The following is a 20,150-nucleotide window of genomic DNA, read 5'->3' as shown; positions in this document are numbered from 1 at the left end:
CTGCACTGAGCAGCACTACTAGTATTGGGAGCAGATTCCTGTTTATTACATGAGCCTATAATAATGTAAAACTGCTATAAAATGTCTAATTGTAAGGTAAATGTGTGATTGTATGATACCAAGATTTTCTCCAGCTCCTGATCACTCTAAACAATAAAGGACCCATTAAGCGCAGTGCTGTTGTATGAGACTGCATTAACTGTCAACATCTATACATACAAACTGGCTAGTTATAATAGTACGTCTGATAAATGAGTGACACACACAAAGAACAGAATTTCAGCCACCTTTACTTTGAACAAGATAAAAGTTGTGAATAACACAGAAGATGAGAACATTTAACCCTGATCACAAAAGACAGAATCAGAACAGTTGCTCTTTTTTTTAACCTTGTAAGGTAAGGAAAATCTGGAAAATCAGCTCTGTCTACATTCTCATCCACTTTGTCAAACCTCTGCTAGTTCACAGCAAAGCTTATTAATTTCTAAAAAAAATATTCAAGGAGAAATATGTTCATCCTGGTGCCTCCCAAAAGAAAATGGAAACAATAAAATGTCCACTTTACAAACAGCTTGCAATGCCTCAACTAAGACTCAGGCTCACAGAAAAACTGCATTTAAAAAGTGAAGCTCAGTAAAAACCTGCACATAACTCAAGTGCCTGTCTGCCAACTGCAGCTCTGCATGCGGGGATAAGTGGATTTGCATATGTGCAGCACACAAAGACATGCAAAGGCTTGTGCAACAAAAAGCCTTTTGAACCAAGTATTAAAATGTCCAACAGCAGGAAACATGTCAGTGTCCCGCAGCATCATCATCATCATCAATATCATCATGCTGGCAGTGTGGTGCTCAGTAACAGCAGCTCCACCAGTATCCGTGATTGTGATCCGCATCCAAACAAAACACCCAAACAAACTTAGTCCTTGTATTCTGTGTACTTCTTGGCCGAACCCTGCACCTTGCTGGCGGGGTATTTCATTCGGTTGAGGGCCATTTTGCGCAGCACCGCTTGGGGAAGGTCGACGTGACACTTCTCGGCGAGCTCCACCAGGTAGATCAACACGTCGCTGAGTTCGTGTGCCAGATGCTCCCGCTCCGACTCGGTCCAGTCCGGCAGACCCTCGGCGACCTCCCCCCGCCACTGGAAGAGCTCCGACACCTCACCCACCTCACCCACCATGGCCAGGAGAAGGTTGCGGGGCTGGTGGAACTGTTGCCAGTTTCGCTCGTCCGTGAACTCCGCCTGCATCCGCCGAATATCCTCTAAGGTGGGCTCGGAGGTGAAGGTGAAATTCTCCGGCCGGACGGTCGCTCCGTTCTGCAGCTTGAGGCCGGTCGATGCCTCCGTGGCTTCTCCGTTCACCACCGCGGACGACACGTCTTCTTTTACCCCACAGTCTCCGTTTCTGTGTGTAGCCATCATGGTGAGTGAAGTTTATCCGGATTACCGCGAAATAAAACGCAAAAGTTGTCGGAGTCTGTCTGAAAACAGCCTCCGCTCACACGCCACAGTATTGAAGTGAACTCCCGCCAGTTGTCAGACCGGAAATGATGCAACCATTGTCGTAAACAGGATGTTTGTCAGGGGTGGGGTTTGTAGTTTTTACATGACAACCAACAGCATAGATACTACTACGAAATGTCACTTTGAAAAACTACAGTTTCTTTCTTATGTTAACTGGAGCCGTAAAGGCAACATGGCCACCCGCTCTGTTGCTGCAAGTGAGCTGCTTTATAACATGAATTCGCGAATATCAACATTATATCCAAACGTTTTGTGTGTGATTAGAAGAATAAGTACAAGAAGCTCGCGATGCCACAGTCAAGCACAGCCGAGAGCAAAGAGGTAAGAGACGCTGCTGCTTGTGTTGTTATTGTCGGTGTCACTTACCTGTGTTTGAGTAGCAGTTCAATGACGAACGAATGTCTTTGAATTAATCCAGAATTCCCGAAGTTGAACACCGGAAACTCATCGACGGACGGGACACGGATTTACTGATAAAATGTTTACGTGATTTTACAACCGCCTGACCCACACTAGAGCAAAACCTGACTTGATTATAAACACGTGGGAGACCACAGACAAAATAAACTTTCTCACTGATTTTCAATGATTTAAGCCTGAGAAAGCACAGACTAGGGACGATCCAGTCAAGAAGCAGGACCACACACGTGTTTAATCAATCCATTTCAGGGAGGAGATTCCCAGGATTTGTGATCTCGCAGAAACTCGTGTGATTTAACGTGACTTCAGAATATAAACAGACATCTTCAGATGATTGCATGGATGGTTGATAGCTGTTTTTTGTGCTGAAAAGTAGGTATGGGGCATACCACTTTTTTATTTCCGATACTGCTATCACAAACTCGAATATCTACTGATACCGATATTTGTCCGATATAGTCATTTTAGACCAGGGTGGTCAAACTCATTATAGTTCAGGGGCCACAAAGAGTGCAATTTGACCTCGAGTGGGCTGGACCAGTAAAATAATTGCATAATAACCAATAAACAACAAGAACTCCAAAATGTTCCCCTTTGTTTTACATTTAATGAAGTGTCTTTATACAAAACATGTTAACCTGAAATTTCTTGAGAAAAATAAGTGCAATCTCAACAATTTTATGCCTAACTTTACAATTGACACATGTAAATTACATCTTACAGATCACAGTGGATCTACAAAGGTACAGAACATTTAGTCGCAGGTATCTGGAACTGAAAAATATAGTATTTTCACTAATTCATCCTGCGGGCTGGATTGGACCCTCTTTTGAGCCAGTTCTGGCCCACGGGCCGTATGTTTGACACCCCTGTTTTAGACCATTTATGAACTATGAAGCTGTTTATGCTGAGTCCTTTCAAAGACAAAATCTCCAGTTCTGTAATAAATATTGTTCTCCCAAAAAGAAGAAATAAACAGCCACAATATGACACAGCTAAAATGCTTTTGTTGATTTTTTTTAAAAAAAATATATATATTTTTACAGTCTCTGTATCATGAAGCATGCGATTTATAGGAATTTTGGATTGTATCGGATTTTACATTTTTATCTGTCCGATAGCTGATCCAGTGGTTTTGACCAATATCAGTATTGGCCCGAGTGCAGACCAGCTGGAGTTTGTGAAGACGAGTGTCTGGGTTGATGAAGGCCAGAAGGATAGCAGCAAAAGTAAAATGGAAGGTCTACAAGATGGTAGTGAGACCAGCTTTAATGTATGGCTTGGAGACAGTGGCACTTTCTAAAAGAATATGCTGAGATTTATGTTGGGAGTGACCTGGATGGACTAGAAATTAGAATATTTGAGGGACAGCTCAGGTTGAACAGTTTGGAATAATAAAGTAAGAGAGTCAAGGCTGAGATGGTTTGGTCTCATGCAGAGAAGGGATATGAATTTTATTGGGCAAAGGTTGTCGAAAATGAAGCTTCAAGAGCATACAAGGGAGAGGACAAGATGGAGGCAGCTGAGCTGCTGTGGCGACCCCTAAAGGGAGAAGCCAAAAGAAGAAGAAGAGTTCTTAATTTAGGACTATTAATCTCCACCTGGAGAAAACAAGCTCACATTCACTGTGTAGAAGTCGTCATTTAAAATCCAGTTTGTTAACCGCTCTGTTTGGCATTGGTAAGGAGTCAGTAAGTCTTGTGACGTGGAAGCTATAGAAAAAAAATGTTTCTTGAACTTGAATATGCATATAAAATATAGAAATCCCGGAAGTTTAATAGCAAGATGCGTGTCCTGTTTGTTCAAGTTGTTGTTGGTTATTATGAAAAAAAAAGGTGTTATTTCAACATTAATCTGGAAAAATATTTAACCTCCTGCAGGAAGGTCCTGCTCTCAGTTTCAAATTTGGAGATGTGCAGACCAAGTTAAAGTGACTTTCATTTCTCTGCCTTAGCGTTCCACAGCAGCTTGTTGGGGTGGTCGGCTTGGAAATCCACGCCCAGATCAACTCCAAAACCAAGCTGTTCTCTGGCTCAGGGGTTTGCTTCTCTGCCCCTCCAAACTCCCTGGTGTCGTTCTTTGACGGATCCTTACCTGGCACGTTACCCGTAAGCAAAGTTTAGCTTAATTCAAACAAAAATTACATTACATTACATTACATTACATTACATTACATGTCATTTAGCAGACGCTTTTATCCAAAGCGACTTACAATAAGTGCATTTAAACGTTTGGGTACAAATAACACAGTTTTTTACTCATGAATTGTTTGAACATAAGGTAATGTCCGTGTGTGTCTCCAGGCCCTGAACAGACGATGTGTTGAGGCAGCAGTGATGACAGGATTGGCTCTCAACTGCACTATAAACAAGAAGTCATATTTTGACCGGAAACACTACTTCTACGCTGACCTCCCTGTGAGTCTCTCACTCCTCGTCCTCCGTGGTTGCTCTCTGTGCTACAGTATCATCATTTAACAGCCACAAGTGCAGACTGTAGCCGCTATTGTCCTGCACATTATGCCGCATTCTGTGTTGCTTGGACTGCATATATGAGCTGTCCTCATCTGCCTCTCACTTTTCCATCACAACACTTTCCTTGAACTCTCTCTGGCCCTGAGCTCTAATTTAAAAGTCTTGCTGAAGCAGCGAAAATGCTGTTTGCCACACATACACTCAAATGATACTGAAAGCTGTTAAAGAAAATGACCAATGTTTTTTCATTCCCGATTTCCTTCAGTGCACTTCTGGTTTTATATTATACACGAGTCATTTCCTTCTTTGTACCTTTGCTGATCATTGAGACATAGCTCTCTTTTATTTACATAAAGTCATTATTGGAGTTCTAAAAAAACCCAGGTATAGTTGTGGATCTCTAACTCATAACTGTGTGTAGCTGGTAGTCTAATTATCAACTCCAGATTTTAGTAAACAGAGGTCTTAAGTTACCCATAATGCTCTTTATAAACAGTTGTAAACACATCTTATAGAAAATTGAAATCCACACTTCAGACTTTGCATGAGACTTTCTCTGTAAATGAGAAATCACTTGGAAATGTTTGAGTAGAGCCAAATGTCTCATGCCTTACAGCAGTGGTAATTAAGCAGCTGCTTCTTTACACATCCATGCAGACACAGAGCAACACTGGCATTAACTTGCAGTCGTAGTCGTGTCCACTTGATGAATGTAAATGTAATGTTTTCTCTCCTTCCAGCTCTGATTTGATCTTCACCAGCTCCTGGGGAAACATTTGACTCTTTAGATGCTAATGGTTGATTATGTCCCGGAGCTAGTTGCTGACTTTGGTGTTTGCTTTGAGGAAGTCAGCGTGCTGTGAGCTTATCTGAGCGGTGAAGGTGACCTTTTATAAAGTTATGGGCTATTAAACCAAAACATTGATTTGAAAGACACTAAAATGCTCCATAGAGCTTCAGGGAGCGGCAGAGTTGGATGATAACACAGTTTTTTGACCTTGATATTAAACTCAATCCATTCATCCAGACGCTTGTATCGATGAACCTGCAGAGAATTATCACCCGGGTCAGCAGATTCTTTGAGCTTTTGGAAGTTTATAGAAAGTTTGAGCTCCTGGTTTATGTATTTGTCCCACACCTCCTCCGTTTTTGCTTTTACCTGCAGCTGACAGATTTTAAAACGGTTCTCAAAATCCATTGTCCACGATTGGCTCAGCACTAACCAGCACAGAGGCAAAGTCCGCAGCTGTGTGGTGAAGACGGCGGTGCATTAGAGGCTAAAGAGACGGATATTTTCCCTGGTAGTTGCAGGACAGAAACAGAGTTAAAGGCGAGTAAACATCACACTTAGATCCAGCAGTTGACCACAAACACAACTGAATGGTTGTTTGTCTCTATATGTGGCTCTGTGATGGACTGGCCAACTGTCCAGGGTCCTATGTCAGCTGAGATTGGCACCACACGCCCCCATGACCCTCCTGTGGAGGACAAAGCGGTAGGAAATGGATGGATCCTCGAGTCCTGCCCCTAGTGCAGTGAAATAACTGGCCCTCTGAGCCCTGAGGTCATTTTACTGCCATTATGAGTGACCTTTGAAGGTTTAGATGGAAAAGGAATTACATCGACTTGCCCTACAGAGACGTCTGCTTATAAATCCAGACATGCTCGAAGAGTGTGAGAGCATTTACAGAGAAAGATATTATTTCAACATGACTTTGGGCAAAATAATGACGAGTGTAATTAAAGGCTGAAGACATTTTCTTTTCCTTTGTTAACTTTGGAACTGCTCAAAGAAGTGGCATAAAATGTGAGTAATGGGCTTATCCTGCTATTTTACTGCACTTATTCTGTTACTGTTTACACTGATATATCTTTCAATAACAATAATAATAATTATATCTCGTTTCTGATTGAAGTCTATCGTGAAGATGTGATTGATAAGTTTTTGGTGGTCATAGTTCAGGGTCGCTGTGACCTTGTAACTGCGATACCATGAACACCTTCAGTGAATCCCTTCAAATTTTGTCCAGGTGTTTACTTGGAGTAAAGAAAATAACTTGTGTAAACTGTTATTTTACACAAACCTGCTTTGGTTCAACTGCTGGACTTTAATTCTACGTTTCCAATGTTCCCAGAAACACTAGTTATCACAAAATAGCAGCAGTACATGTTTCAGTCACCATGTCAGCGATGCTTTATCTCCCCAAAACGTTGTGTAGTATTTTGAAATTCCAACAGAAATCCCTTCCAGAAGCACTGGGATTACTGCTGTGTTCCTGGTGCACTTCTGTGTGTTTACTGAAGATTGCATCAACTCTTTTGGATTCATTCTCAACAGCTGACACACACAGCATGGACGATAACAACAGATTACAGTTTCTATTTTCTGCCAGATTTCACTACAAACCCTGAAACTTTTATGTGGGGGTTTAAAGTTTGTACAATGTCAGTAGGTAGGAAGGTAAAAAGTCCAAAAACGTACTCAAAGCAGTACAATACACGCTCAGAACAGAATGGCTTTATCGAGCAACAATAAAATCAGTAAATCCGTTCCTTTTTTAATGAATTGAATTGTATATTTGGGTCATCTGTTCCAAAACAGTGATCTGTGTCAGAGTGGCGTTAATTCTGCAGATGCTGTGAATGTTTTTCCACATTTTACCTCACGTTGGACTCTAATCCACATGTATTAAACCAAAACAGTCACAGGACACATTGAAGGACACGTTGCCCCCTTAAATTTAGCAAATTGCATTCTACATTATTGATATGTTCCACTAAAAATCCCTGATTGCATTTTGTTAAACGCCAGTTTCTCATTAAATGATTAATGCTGCTGTCCAACCAGCATTCCCTCTTTGAATTGGAATGGCGGGCAATGCACATGCATAAAGTTTTAAACAGCCCTGTAATAACATGCCTCAGCAGCTTCACACTAATCTCTGAGCCTCAGCAAATAATAACAATTTCCCAGAGATATCGCAGCCTCACGATTAAAACTTTGATATACCTTTAATTAATTTAATTAATGTAATTAATGTATATCGGCATATGGGGTGTGATATTAGAAATGCCCCTGTAACTGATTATAAATAAGGTGTTTTCCTCATTAGCGTATAACAATCTGCTGTCGCCGTGTATCTGGGAAACTTAAATGTGCCCACAAGGACATTATTAATGACAAACCTGACTCATCCTTCATTATGCAGCCAGAGGAAGCTGATTTATTATGCAGGAAATTCAAATGATCTTCCCTTTCACCGATGCTGCCTGATGTACAGCACGGCATGCATGTGCTTCAGCCATCAGAGGCAACATTTTTCAACAAAACGTGGCTTCTGATGAACTGCATGAGATCCAGCAGAGACATAGATTGAATTTTATACCAGGAAAAACAGACAATTAAAAAGAAAACTTTGCCTAAAACTTGTTTTTTCCCCCTTCCTTTTGTTTTAAAGGGATGTGATTGATTGCGTCAATCAGGCACATTGTTCAGAGAAGCAGCGACCCCCCCCACCCACCTTCCTCCACCCCCACATACTCACTCTCTTTAGCATAAGTGTGATTAATGTTTAGCTCCTGCGATGTAGTTGCCATAGTGATTTGGGAAATTAGAGCTGCAGATTCTTTAAGGGGTAGGGGAGCAGATGAAATGATTGTTAGGCTTTTGTGAATCGAAACCTTGAGTGAAATGGCAAAAGTGCTGCTGCTGCTGCTGCTGCTGCTGCTGCTGCTGCTGCTGCTGCCGCATTATCAGCACTGTGTTTAATTGCCGCTGGACTCGTCATCAGTTACTCGACTGCAATACTTGGACTGAACTCAGCGACTCCAGGAGATGTTTGCTTTCTTCTCTAGGTTGATTGTCTCCCAGTACAAATGATATTTTATTTATTCTTTGATTTAGAAATAATGATTTCTAACCAAGGGGCCACACGGTTGGTGTAGTGGTTAACACCCGGTCAGAACAAGGGCCTTTCTGCATGAAGTTTGCATGTTCTCCCCGTGTGTGTGTGGGTTATCTCCGGGTCCTCCGGCTTCCTCTCACAGTCCAAAAACATCCAATATGGGGATTAGGTGAATTGGACGCTCTAAATTGAACATAGAATGGTTATTTGTCTCTATATGTGGTCCTCTGATGGACTGGCGAACTGTCCAGGGTGTACCCATCTCCTCACGTCACTTCAATCAGGCCTTACTTGACTCCATGCAACCCGTCTAAGTGAGAACGCAGTTCTCATTATGTCAGCAAGTGTCTTCTTTTAATCAAAAAGTAGGAGTGGCTGCTGGCAGCATTGGGACACAATATGATATTCTCAGTAAGAAAAAGTAACAATGGGTAACAAAATATTTCAACTTTTGGGATTCTGTATTTGCCAGTTGTATAATGATGTCTCTTGTCGTGTCAGGCTGGATACCAGATCACACAGCAGCGGCGTCCTATCGCAGTCGATGGCACACTGACTTACAGCTTCCTTGGCGGAAGAAAGAGGAGCGACGTGATCAGAAAGGTTGCCACGATAAAACAGATCCAGCTGGAGCAGGACAGCGGCAAGAGTCTCCATGATGACGTCCACAGCCAGACGCTCATAGACCTCAACAGAGCAGGTGACGTCACTTAGTGCTTCTGTAATAACAAACCTGTCAGTACATTTCAGGAAAAAGAGTAAAAGCAACAATAAAATCATTTGACACACAGCGTGTGTTACTCTGATGGAGCTTATTCCACAGTGCCACTTCACTGGATGATAGGTTGCTGTTTGTTCAGTTTCTCCCTCTGGCTCAGGCTCCTGAGGCCCAGCATTGTTTTATTACCACAAACATGACATCTGTTTGTTGTTGGTTTTGTTTTTTATTTGTCACATGTCACCCAGCTGCCAAAGATACTCACCATAGGACCCACTGTGGATTCATCCACAGCTGAAAATAGCCCCGAAACAAGACTACAGCGATGTGCTACTGTTCTGAGCAGTAGTTTGAGTTTTGTGTTTACAAAAACACTTCACGACATGGTACACACAATTACAGACATGATATATTAGGAAAGAGAGAGTTTGACCGATATATACTGTAAACTATAACCGATACGTCTTTCCTTTCCTTTTTCATACATATGTCGCAGCAGATGTGGATCAATAAATGTCTTTATTGCATAAAACACATAAACATCAAAAAATAATAGCTGTCGGGGTGCTAGCATAGAAGTCAAAGAGCAAGCAGCTACTGTTTTAGTCATTATTCATATCGGTGGATCTTGGCGTGTTTGCCGATATCCATTTTAAGCCAATATCTGTAGATACCGATATCGTGACGACAATATCGTGCATCCCTATTTTAAATAATCCTTACTGATCAACCATAACCATAGCAGTTATCAATAATGACGTTGTTTGTACACACGTATCCCTTCATACTAATGAATCTGTTGCCTCAACGTCACTAAAGACAAATGTATGGTTACGTTAAAGGATAGTAATCTCAACACTTTCCTTCCAAATGTGCTTCAATCTCTGCCAGCAGACTGAGTTAAGGGATAATCTGAATAGCGCCATTTCACCCTATACAGTCAGTGATAACAGAAACAGAGTGTGAAACCCATCTAAATCTTTCACTTGTTGGATTTCTGTGGATTTACACTTAACAAAGCAGCAAACGCTGTCTTCAAATCCATCAGGTGTAGGTCTAATGGAGGTGGTGATGGAGCCAGACATGAGCTGTGGAGAGGAGGCTGCTGCTGCTGTCAGAGAGCTGCAGCTCATCCTGCAGGCCCTGGGCACCTGTCAAGGCAACATGTCTGGTAGAGGAATCACTTTCATCTCTATCTCTCTGTGCTTCAGAGCGGCTGTACTGCGCGGCTGAGATATCAACTTATTTCCCTCTCTGTGTGTGTGTGTGTGTGTATGTGTGTGTGTGTGTGTTACTCATCAGAGGGCCAGCTGAGAGTTGATGCCAACGTGTCCGTCCACAGACCGGGGGAAGCACTGGGCATCAGGACTGAGGTGAAGAACATCAACAGCAGTCGATACCTGGCCAGAGCTATAGGTTTGTACCATTAAAAAGTGAAAAAGGGGGGTGGATGGTGTTTTATGATATTTTTGGGACTTTTGTCATTTGTTTTAAATCACACTGGTAGAAAATGAATGTAAGAAACTCATAGTGGGGAATATGGATATTAACTGTGCTTAAAGTGAAAAGTTTAGAGTTTATAGGCGTGTTTCCACTAGCAATAGTACCTGGTACTTTTTTAGTACCTACTCTGGCGAGGTTCCAGTCGAGCCGTGTCGATTAACTTATAAAATAACACGTCATTTTTAATCAACCAAAGTTTAAAACAACGCTTTATCATTTCACTGCAGGGACCAGTTTAGTAGTAGTTTTTCCACAAAGGATCTAAATTCTTCTTCCAATGCTGCAAATCATATATTCATCACATGTGTGCTTGCAAATAGTATTTTTTTGTTGTTGTTGAAAGACAGGAAGATTATTTAATATTGACAGCGGCTCGAGACGCATGCGTTTAGGACTGACAGCCATTCACAACTAATTAGCTGTGTGACTACAGAACGTGTTGGCAAATTGGCTTCACACAGCTGTTCAATTTAAAAAAAAGCATGGATTTAGTGTCGACCCCACACTAATTGAGTGTTGATAGAGTTTCATTTAAAAAGCTGACAAAGAGTCTCATTCAGAAAACTTCAGCATTTATTCACAGCCAGGTTTGTAAGCGCGCTTTAATGCATCACGGGCTTGTACCTAAGTGATTTATCAATAAAGTTTTATCACGTTTACCCTGCTGCTGAGCTGGTATTTAGAAAGTCATGGAGAAGAACCTCATTTATCACAGTTATAACGTGGCAGCAGTCTCAGACCTGACGATTGCCAGCGCTTAACAGCAGATGTTTGGCATTTACCGCGCTGTGGCGGCGGCGTCGCAAGTGTCCGCATTTATGTGAACGCTGTCTCTTGTATCGCACAGACTTTGAGATCCAGAGACAGATCGATGTCTTGCAGAGAGGAGGGGTGGTGCAGAATGAGACCAGGGCGTACGATTCCAAATCAGGGTAAGAGGATGACACCGAGCTTCAGCTAATGATTGTGATCGAGCGTGATCTTTGCCTTGTTCATTAGTCTCACTCTTTGTCTCCTGAGCAACTTTCGGCACAGTCTCAGGTCCACGTGCACCCTGCTATCTGCTGTACTAGTTTACTCTACATGAGACCATAATTCATCATTGATTCCACAGGAAATGATGTTAGAAATCAACTTAAATTGACTTTTTCACATGTTCTCATAAGCTGATGTAAAACCAGACTTCTTTTTGCAACTGTGGAGTCGTCCGTTGATGGCCATTCAAGAAAATAAAGGTTTCAGGCACTTGTGCATTGGTGTCAGTCCCCAGACCAGGAGATAATCCAGGGGGGGAGCTTTGCCAATCCCAGCTGACATAGGGCGAAAGACTGGGGTACATCCTCAGCTGGGATTGGCATCAGCGTGACCCCCGTGTCTCTCATGTGAAAGATAAAGTGCTCGAAGATGAATGAATGGATTATGTATTTCTGCTTTTCCCTTGAACTTGTTTTTTTTAGTTTTGCCTCCAGTCTGTCTCACCGTCTTGTAGGCGTCCTCAGGTTAATAAATCAAAGACCTGCATTTGCTACTTGGTCCTGTTTCTTGCGTTCCTGAATCCTGGCACAGTTGTGACAATTAGTCTTGAGCATTGCTAAGGAGGAGCCATCACGGTAATGATGATGAATAGAGCCATTTGGATGCCGCCGGCGTCGTCCTGCTTCATCTGTGAGCTCTGTGCAAACCACAGGCTGCCACACAGCTGAGGCATTGATCATCTTTGATGCACCGCCTCTTTCCCATGAGGCCTTCTTGCATGTCAGATGTACACGGTGAAGCATGTTAAACAGCGTGTGCAGGCCTGTGACATTTTCCCACTCTCTCTTTTATTGATTATTAATGATTATCTTAATATTAAATCATTTACAGGATTTTAGAAAATACTGTGGCTGAACAATGCGTTGTTTTCAAATTAAAAATGCCATTTGAAACAATGCAGTTGCAAAAATAATTCTATTTTTGACTGTTGGATACAGTTCATATCTTCATAAGTTCTCATCCTTTCATTAGGATATACTAGTTGTTATTGTTTTGATGGCGATGTGTGGTGATGCTCCATCACATTTGAAGTCCGTCACTCAAACAATTCTATTGCGAATCAAATCACATTTGCAACATCTGTCAGAAAACAAATCTCACCCATTTTCACCCAGTCATTCAGCTTTACAAAATAACCCTGTCATTATCACCCACAGTGGAACACATCTGTCCAACAGTTGAAGAGATATTAACTGGAGTGTCATGGAAAAGCTGTGAATCTTCATTTTACAAGTTACAAGTTACAAGTTACGAGGGGAGTTGCATCTTAAAGCAAAGTGTGAAAATGTAAAGTAACATTTACATGTTTGTGTCCTCCAGTGAGACTATTCCCATGAGGGACAAAGAGGGACTTCAGGACTACAGGTGAGTTTGTGAGACGCTTGTGTTTATTGACATATAAGAAGAGTGGATGTGAGTGGCAGCTGGACACGCGGTCATAAACTCATATCGCTCACTTCTCTGTGTGTGTATGTGTCGTTTGGGGAGTGATTGATGGACAGGTATAAGATTAATCAGAGTCCTCTCCTCTTCCTCCCCTCTCTTTCCACCACCCTCAGGTTTATGCCTGAGCCCAACCTGCCCCCGCTGATCGTGTATGAAGATAACGCGTCTCTGCCCGCTGGCGTGGACGCGAGCCAGGCCGTGGTGGTGCAGAGTTTAAGGGAAGGCCTCCCAGTGCTGCCCAGTGTCAAAAGAGACATGTTGGTGCAAACGTACGACATCCTCCCCGAGCACAGCTTCACTCTGTTGGTGAGTGTATGAGTGGGTGAATGCAGTCTGTCTCCCCCTGTACTTGAACTACCATGTGATTGTCAAGTGCTTTCTGCTTTGATTTCATGTTCATGTGTTTGCGAACGCTCACTTTATTCTGCAGAGTGAGGACGGGCTGGTCGACTACTTTGAGGCCGTGTTGAAGGCGACCAAGAAGGAGCCGAGGAAGGTGATTGGCTGGGTGACAAAAGAACTGTTGGGTCAACTCAACCAGAAAGACATGAGCGTGAGCCAGAGGTGAGGAAAGTCCCTTCATGCTGCTTTTACCATGTTCAGAGTCCTCTTAAGGTTCTTCGTGGTCATTTCTTAACTCTCTGGAATAAGAATGCCTATTTAGTCTATTTTAGTAAACATACACTTTATACAGATGCTATAAGATAAGATGCAATATAGAGTGTCTTATATACTTTTTTCTCAGCACAACCTATATGCAATCTGATAAAAAAATATATATGTATATGTTAACCAACTATATATAAACACACCTGATCAAAGTCTCAAAATATTTCAAATCTGATTGAATTTGTGAAGTTTGGAAATACGCCACAGTTCAAAGTTCACATGAACAAAAATGAAAGTAAAAACAATCTCTTTTTATGACTTCTGCACAATTATTGCTACTTTATATCACTGCTAAAAATGCGATATAAAATGAATCATAACATGTGAACATGTGACCTATAAACACACGCCTCCAGGATGTCCATATAAGGAGTTGTGTATTATTCCCACAGCAATTTACCAAGAGTGCACCTGCGACACTAAGGGTTAAGGACCTTTTCTGGCATAAACACTGACCTTGTTAGGGCCAGTAGTCCTCATGGAGACCAAAACCTGGTCCTAATGAGGCAGAACCTCATTTTTGGTTAGGGATAATGCTTAGTTTAGGTTGTCTAAAAGAATGAAAAGCCAACGCAGTGTCCTAAGAATAGCTGTGCAAGCCTGTGTGTGCGTGTGTGTCTCGCCTCTCTTTATTCTCCGATGTCACAAACCACTAATTCAAGGGTTAACCTCCATGAAAAACTCCTGATTCCATGTCAGAAGCATCGCCTAATCCATCTGCGTGAGTAAACCTCAGTCTGAGACACTTCAGTGAATGGACTATTCATAGCAGATGGTTTTACAGTTGGGTGTGAGCAGCTCTGCTCTGCTCTGCTCTGTGACGGAGCTCTAAGAAAAATGCCAGCAGCTAGAAGGAATACGTCGGTAAGTTAAATCAATAGTATCAAAAGCCGAGCACATGAGGAGGAGGAGGAGGAGGAGGAGGAGGCTGGTCGATGGTGGTGGTGGTGGAGGGAATTCTGGCATCAAACAGCACTGGCATGTGTTTTATCAGCAGAGTAAAGACGCTGTCAAAGCAGGAAGGGAAACAGAGTGGGTGAAGTTGTAAACACAGATAAGATAAGATAAAATATTATGATATTATGATATATGATATGATATATTATGATTATTTGTCCCGCAGTGGGGAAATTTACATTGATACAGCAGCAAGACAGTAAAGATAAAGATAATAAATCATAAACATGCATTAACAAAAAAAAATTACAATATAAAAGATGTTAACACTTAGACTATAATAAATGAGTTCAAATAGAATGTATACCAAGTACTATACAGCAGATAGGGTAACAACCACCATCCATCCATCCATCCATCCATCCATCCAACGCCGACCTGAAAGAATGCTCCATAGAGAGGGAATAAGTAGCAGAGATGGATGTTGATGATTCAGTTAGTTTGTTTTTTAACCTAGTGAAAGTCACAGAGGGAGCTGAGGCCAAGCCTGGCTGACAGTGGACGAGACGCAGGTTACACCCTGGACAGGTCACCAGTCAGTCACATGACCGACATACAGTAGCGTTTCCACTAGCATAGTACCTGCTCCGGCGAGGTTCCAGCGAGTAGATGCTATGCAATGATTGGTCGGACTGCTGTCACAGGAAGAGACGTCCGACACAGAAATCAAGCCAAACTCTAGATCAGTTAAAACTACTTAACAATCCTAAAAATGTGGGTTCATCTCCAACAGCTACCAGGAGATGAGTGTATTTAGGGACAGCACTGCTGATCACAGACCCTGCCGCTGTATTTCAGTCCAGTGACTGCGTCAGACGGAGTTGGTGCTCCGGTCACGGAGGAAGTACTGAACAAATATTTCTAATGATTTTATTCAGTTATACTGAATACACTCATTTGTGTGTGTGTCTCGCGTACAAAACGAATTCACCGCAGTTTCACGCAGCCGTGCAGTAATGACTCCTCCCACGTTGAGTAGGTACTGTTTTTTGTAGTGCAACCTAAACCGCGCCGAGGCGAGGCAAGTAGAGCCAGTGGAAATACGCCAAAACACATTTTAAATGGAAGAAAACGGGAGTTAAAGATAATCTGTCACAAACAAAAATAGGAACCATGCTAAACAAAACATCTGCATCTGAGATAAAACTGAAATAAATAAAAAATATCTCCATCAGACCAAAATAAATGATAATAATGTGAAGCTGCAGAACTGAAACGTTTGGTCCGCACTTACACTCACTCTATCTAACTATCGCATGTCTCCACGTGTAACGACCGACTGCCTTTGAGCAAGCACATATTTGGACGTACACCTTCTCTCCTGTCATCGAGGCGCTCGTCCTAGTTTGGATTGTGTCATCGCACCTAAAAATAACACAACATTGACTTGTTACTTGAGCTGAGCGAGCGCGTGGATGGCCCGATCTGGCTCGGGGTGTGTGGTTTAGAATGTTCCATGAACTTTAACCTTCTTTGGATTGTGGGAGAACATGCATCAGACACTCTTTCTAACCTTTTCTACACTTTTTAAATGACACCAAAGGTTATTTGTTTTCACATGTATTCATTGTACACATGCGAGTTGAGTGACAAAGCCTCGGTGTTGTCGCTGAAACGGAATAAAGTCGTTTTAATATGTTGAATCAGATATTGTCTTCACTTCAGCTTGTTGAGTCCAACTGAGAATAGATCTTTGTTTTTTCTTTCTTTCTTTGCTTAGAATAAAAAGGCTCCGAGTCATCGCAGAGCAAATGAAACTGAACCAAGTAATGAGTCGACACTAACGCAGATGCTGTGAACTTCACTTTATCTCCCCGACAAAATGTGTGAAATGTTCGCGTTTTTGAGTAAACCCGCCGCTCTAGTTTTTGGACGAGAGTTAAAGAAAACCGGAGATCAAACTTTCAGTATTTCTGTATCATATTTTCTTTGTCCTGTCAAAATCAATTCCCTTTTATTTTTTCTCCCTCTGGTTCCAGGACTGTCAGATTTGTGAGAGGAAATAGGACATTAGGAAGCACGTTGGTCAGACAGCCAGAAAGCTGAGATTCCACACATGTCATTAAGAATTCACCCAGGCAGAGACGAGTCACTCCTCCAGGGTTTCCACCCTCAGAAAAGTTGCTGGCGGCTGCCTACGAGGGGAAGTCTCTGCAGGTCCAGTGGCAGATTAATGAAATGTCCCACCAGGCTTCCAGCAATGCCAAATCTGACTTATTTTTAACTGACGTGTGTCCACTGCCAGGTCAAGTCCCCTTCATTAATCCCCTTATTATCACCCAAACATGTTCTTATGAAAGGAACATGTTGATATATAATAGTGGGTCATGTTGTTCATTTATTCACTTTTATTTATTTATTATTTCCTGCAAACCTGCTTAACAATGAAAAGATGTAAATGTGTTTAAATGTAGGAGTTCACACATCTCATGTCGCCTGGCAACATTCCCACAATTCCACACAAAACAAAGAAAAATGAACCCTAACCCTCATCCAACATCATCTGGATAAACACATCTTGACCCCACCCGCCCCTGCGCTGCTGCTGCATACCCTCAAACGCTCCCTCAGCCAGGTCTGATAGTTTTGCTTGACAGAGCCTGTGTTCTGACGAAGCGTCACCATTTCTGTTCATGAAGGTTGTTACACAGTGTAGCTTTAAGCTTCTCTCGCAATATCTCGCAATAACGTCACCTCTAGATGCCACTAAATCCTACACAAAAAACTACAGCAAACTAGTTTACTAGTTTATACGTTACAACTTTATTAAGATAAATATTTTAAAAATCTTTCAAAAACTTGTTTCAAATGTTATTGTTATTTATTTGGCAAATAACAAACAGAGTTCACTTTTTTATACCCACATTTGAACTCACTTTTCTGTTTAGGAATGCCAGTAAATAACTATAATTTGACGTCTTAATCAAGAAATAATAATGCGCTTTACTGTGCTTTTTTGTTAAAAAAAAATCATGGACAACAATAATAATTATATTTTAGTATTAAATGAATCATTTGGGTTAAAGAGCTTCTACATACTGGTGTATTAACCATTACACAAACTAATGTTGATCATCACCAATGCTGTTCATTTAGGGCAGCTGTGGCTTTGGGTGATGCTGGTCTAATCACTTTTGTTAAGCACTGTCGTTACGTGAATACGCTTTTTTAATGACATTGAAAATGCATAGACACAAGGAGGAAGCTGTCGCTGTGTTTCCACAGTGACTGTGGGATGTTTGGAGGAGACAGACACAGTCTAGTCTGGCCTCCAGTTCACTGAATGAAACTCAGTCTCCACTTAATATTTCCAAACAGGCGTTTTGATTCTATTTGTCTGGTAGCCCGGGGAATCAACAAGCAGACGCAGGGAAGGCAAACACATTATAGTCAAACATTGATAGACTCTTGTGTCCTTTCAGTCTGACATTCCCTCTCTCTCCCCCTCTCTCCCTCCTCGTCTCCTCCACCATTTAAATCACTTATTCAGTCCATTTAAATGTAATTACATTACCCATTCATTTGATTTCAGCCCCGTCTCTCCTCTTGCCTTGGCTGAGCTGCTGGAGCTCCAGGAAACAGGACACGTCTCCTCTTCAGTTGCCAAGCAGGTCAGTCAGCCGCACAGACGGCGCGTCCCTCCTCATCTGCCCGTCACGCTGCACACACACACACACACACACACACACGCACACGCGTCTCACTGGTCTCTCTCCACTGGCAGGTGTTCCAGGAGATGTGGAGGTCAGCAGGCAAGTCGGCCGCTCAGATCATCCAGGAGCAGGACCTGGGTCTTGTTAGTGACACCGCACAGCTGCACAGCATCTGCCAGAAGGTGGTGGACTCGCATCCGGACAAGGTGAGAGCTCACTCGCCAATCCCTGTTTTTAATTCCATTGTTTTGTTATTTTGTTTTTATTTAATCATGCCTGAGATGATGGGTGTCTGCCGTGTAGGTTCGCGCCATCAGAGCTGGAAACAAGAAAGTCCTGAACAACCTGATGGGCCTGGTTCAGAAAGAGACCAAAGGTAGAGCGGACCCGGTTCTGGTCAGAGCAATGTTACTGGAGAAGACCTCATGAAGGTCGGACACAGAAGATCACACATACACACACACACGAGGCTGTAGACACATGACCACATGGCTGTTGAGATTGATACGGTGGCGTTTCACTGACAGTGAAGCGTCTTGACGTTGACATTTTTGTAAATACTGTACAAAGTTTTGATCATGTGTGTTCTTAAAATAATAAAGCTTTTCAGAACATCACCTTCTGTGACAGTGTCATATCACCACAGCATAGACGAGACCCAGGGTGTTTGTATCTGTACATCTTTATCTTTATTTTCGATATTCTGACCAGATTTAATGAGACACAGCCTGTGGGGGTTGTGTAATAATCTGGGGTCGCCTCAGTTGGTCAGAGTCTAAGCTCTGCGACGTTGTGTGCCCCAAAAATAAGCTCCGTTGACTATAAAAAACACCAGGATCAAAATGTGGAACAATGGTTCAGGGAGAATATTATCACCAGACTTAAACCCCATTGAGAATCTATGTGTAGTGCTGGAACTGTGGATTAAAGTTACACGATGTGACATAATAACCAGGCTCAATTCAGTCCAACTAAATATTAAGAGTGAGTAAGTGTTTTGTGGGAGTGGCCAGTGTACGTGAAATGAATCTAACGTTAAGTTAAATGGTCCTGAGAGGAAGAAAAGTGGAATTAGAATCTCTTTCTTTCTTTCTTTTAAACAGGTACAGTATATCATTACATGTACAGACATGGTAATGATGGAGTGAGTACAAAAGGCTGCCGTCGCTCATGAGGAGAAGCAACACTGACGTGAAAGAAGTCAGTGAGCGCCCTCTTGTGGTTGATTTGCGTTAGTTGTGCTGTAGCATGTTCTGCACTGTGGTGCATTAAATGATGTACTTTCATACAAATGACAGAGGTGCAGCTCTTATACTTTATACTCCTCCTTTGTAATGAATACACAGGAAGTTTGTGAAATGTTGGTGGAATCGTTTTCAGAGTGTTTTGAGAGTTTATGTATAAAATGTCACTTCAGTCAAAAGACGGTGTAAAGTTTCTGTGAGACTGTTGTTACGACACATTCTCTGAAGCTACTGGAGCTTTAATTGTCCTGACACTACGACGGAACACGTTCCCTGGAGACTTTGTTTCTAAGGATGTCAGGTGATGTGGCCATAAATGAGAGGTGGTTGTGATTTCATCTTTTTCCCCGTTTACACCACATTTGGTTTAGTCTGCCGCAGTTTTTAGCCCCGTGTAAGAATCTGTTTGTATACACAAGCATCAAACGGTACGGTTTTCAAAGAGGTCAGTTTCTCTGCTTGCTTCACCTCCGCTGTGCCATAGTCATCGCATGCAAAGGAAGAGAGAGACCTAGTTAAGAACAAAGTCTCTCTGGGGGGAAAAGGCCCTTCGTAAAGGAAATGTGTATTAAATGGTGCGAACAGGAACAAAAAGCTGT

The 20,150-nt window shown here is 42.2% G+C and overlaps 2 protein-coding genes across 2 annotated transcripts; one reads left to right on the top strand and one right to left on the bottom strand.

Moving 5' to 3' along the window:
- Nucleotides 1-273: 273 nt before the first annotated feature.
- Nucleotides 274-1,564, bottom strand: dctpp1 (dCTP pyrophosphatase 1). The gene has a single exon (XM_044027414.1). It carries the CDS (start codon nt 1,423-1,425, stop codon nt 919-921), a length of 507 nt encoding a protein of 168 aa, XP_043883349.1. The 5' UTR covers nt 1,426-1,564; the 3' UTR covers nt 274-918.
- A 104-nt stretch (nt 1,565-1,668) lies between these two features.
- Nucleotides 1,669-18,924, top strand: gatb (glutamyl-tRNA(Gln) amidotransferase, subunit B). The gene is made up of 13 exons (XM_044027413.1): nt 1,669-1,848; nt 3,902-4,055; nt 4,251-4,364; nt 8,828-9,026; nt 10,093-10,215; nt 10,347-10,460; nt 11,395-11,479; nt 12,903-12,947; nt 13,142-13,334; nt 13,459-13,592; nt 18,187-18,265; nt 18,379-18,513; nt 18,611-18,924. Exons 1-13 carry the CDS (start codon nt 1,700-1,702, stop codon nt 18,734-18,736), a joined length of 1,650 nt encoding a protein of 549 aa, XP_043883348.1. The 5' UTR covers nt 1,669-1,699; the 3' UTR covers nt 18,737-18,924.
- Nucleotides 18,925-20,150: the final 1,226 nt, after the last annotated feature.

The sequence above is a fragment of the Solea senegalensis genome, linkage group LG6 (assembly GCF_019176455.1).
Source record: "Solea senegalensis isolate Sse05_10M linkage group LG6, IFAPA_SoseM_1, whole genome shotgun sequence".
In the NCBI taxonomy this organism is placed as follows: domain Eukaryota; kingdom Metazoa; phylum Chordata; class Actinopteri; order Pleuronectiformes; family Soleidae; genus Solea; species Solea senegalensis.
The sequence above is the reverse complement of the archived record's forward strand: the minus strand, read 5'-3'. Positions and strand labels throughout refer to the sequence as shown.

Bases quoted from the DNA above. Each gene is read 5' to 3' on its own strand.
- dctpp1 (XM_044027414.1), bottom strand. From the start codon at position 1,425: ATGATGGCTACACACAGAAACGGAGACTGTGGGGTAAAAGAAGACGTG.
- gatb (XM_044027413.1), top strand. From the start codon at position 1,700: ATGGCCACCCGCTCTGTTGCTGCAAGTGAGCTGCTTTATAACATGAAT. The intron at 1,849-3,901 runs GTAAGAGACGCT...TCTCTGCCTTAG, and splicing joins GCACAGCCGAGAGCAAAGAG to CGTTCCACAGCAGCTTGTTG. The intron at 11,480-12,902 runs GTAAGAGGATGA...TGTGTCCTCCAG, and splicing joins GCGTACGATTCCAAATCAGG to TGAGACTATTCCCATGAGGG.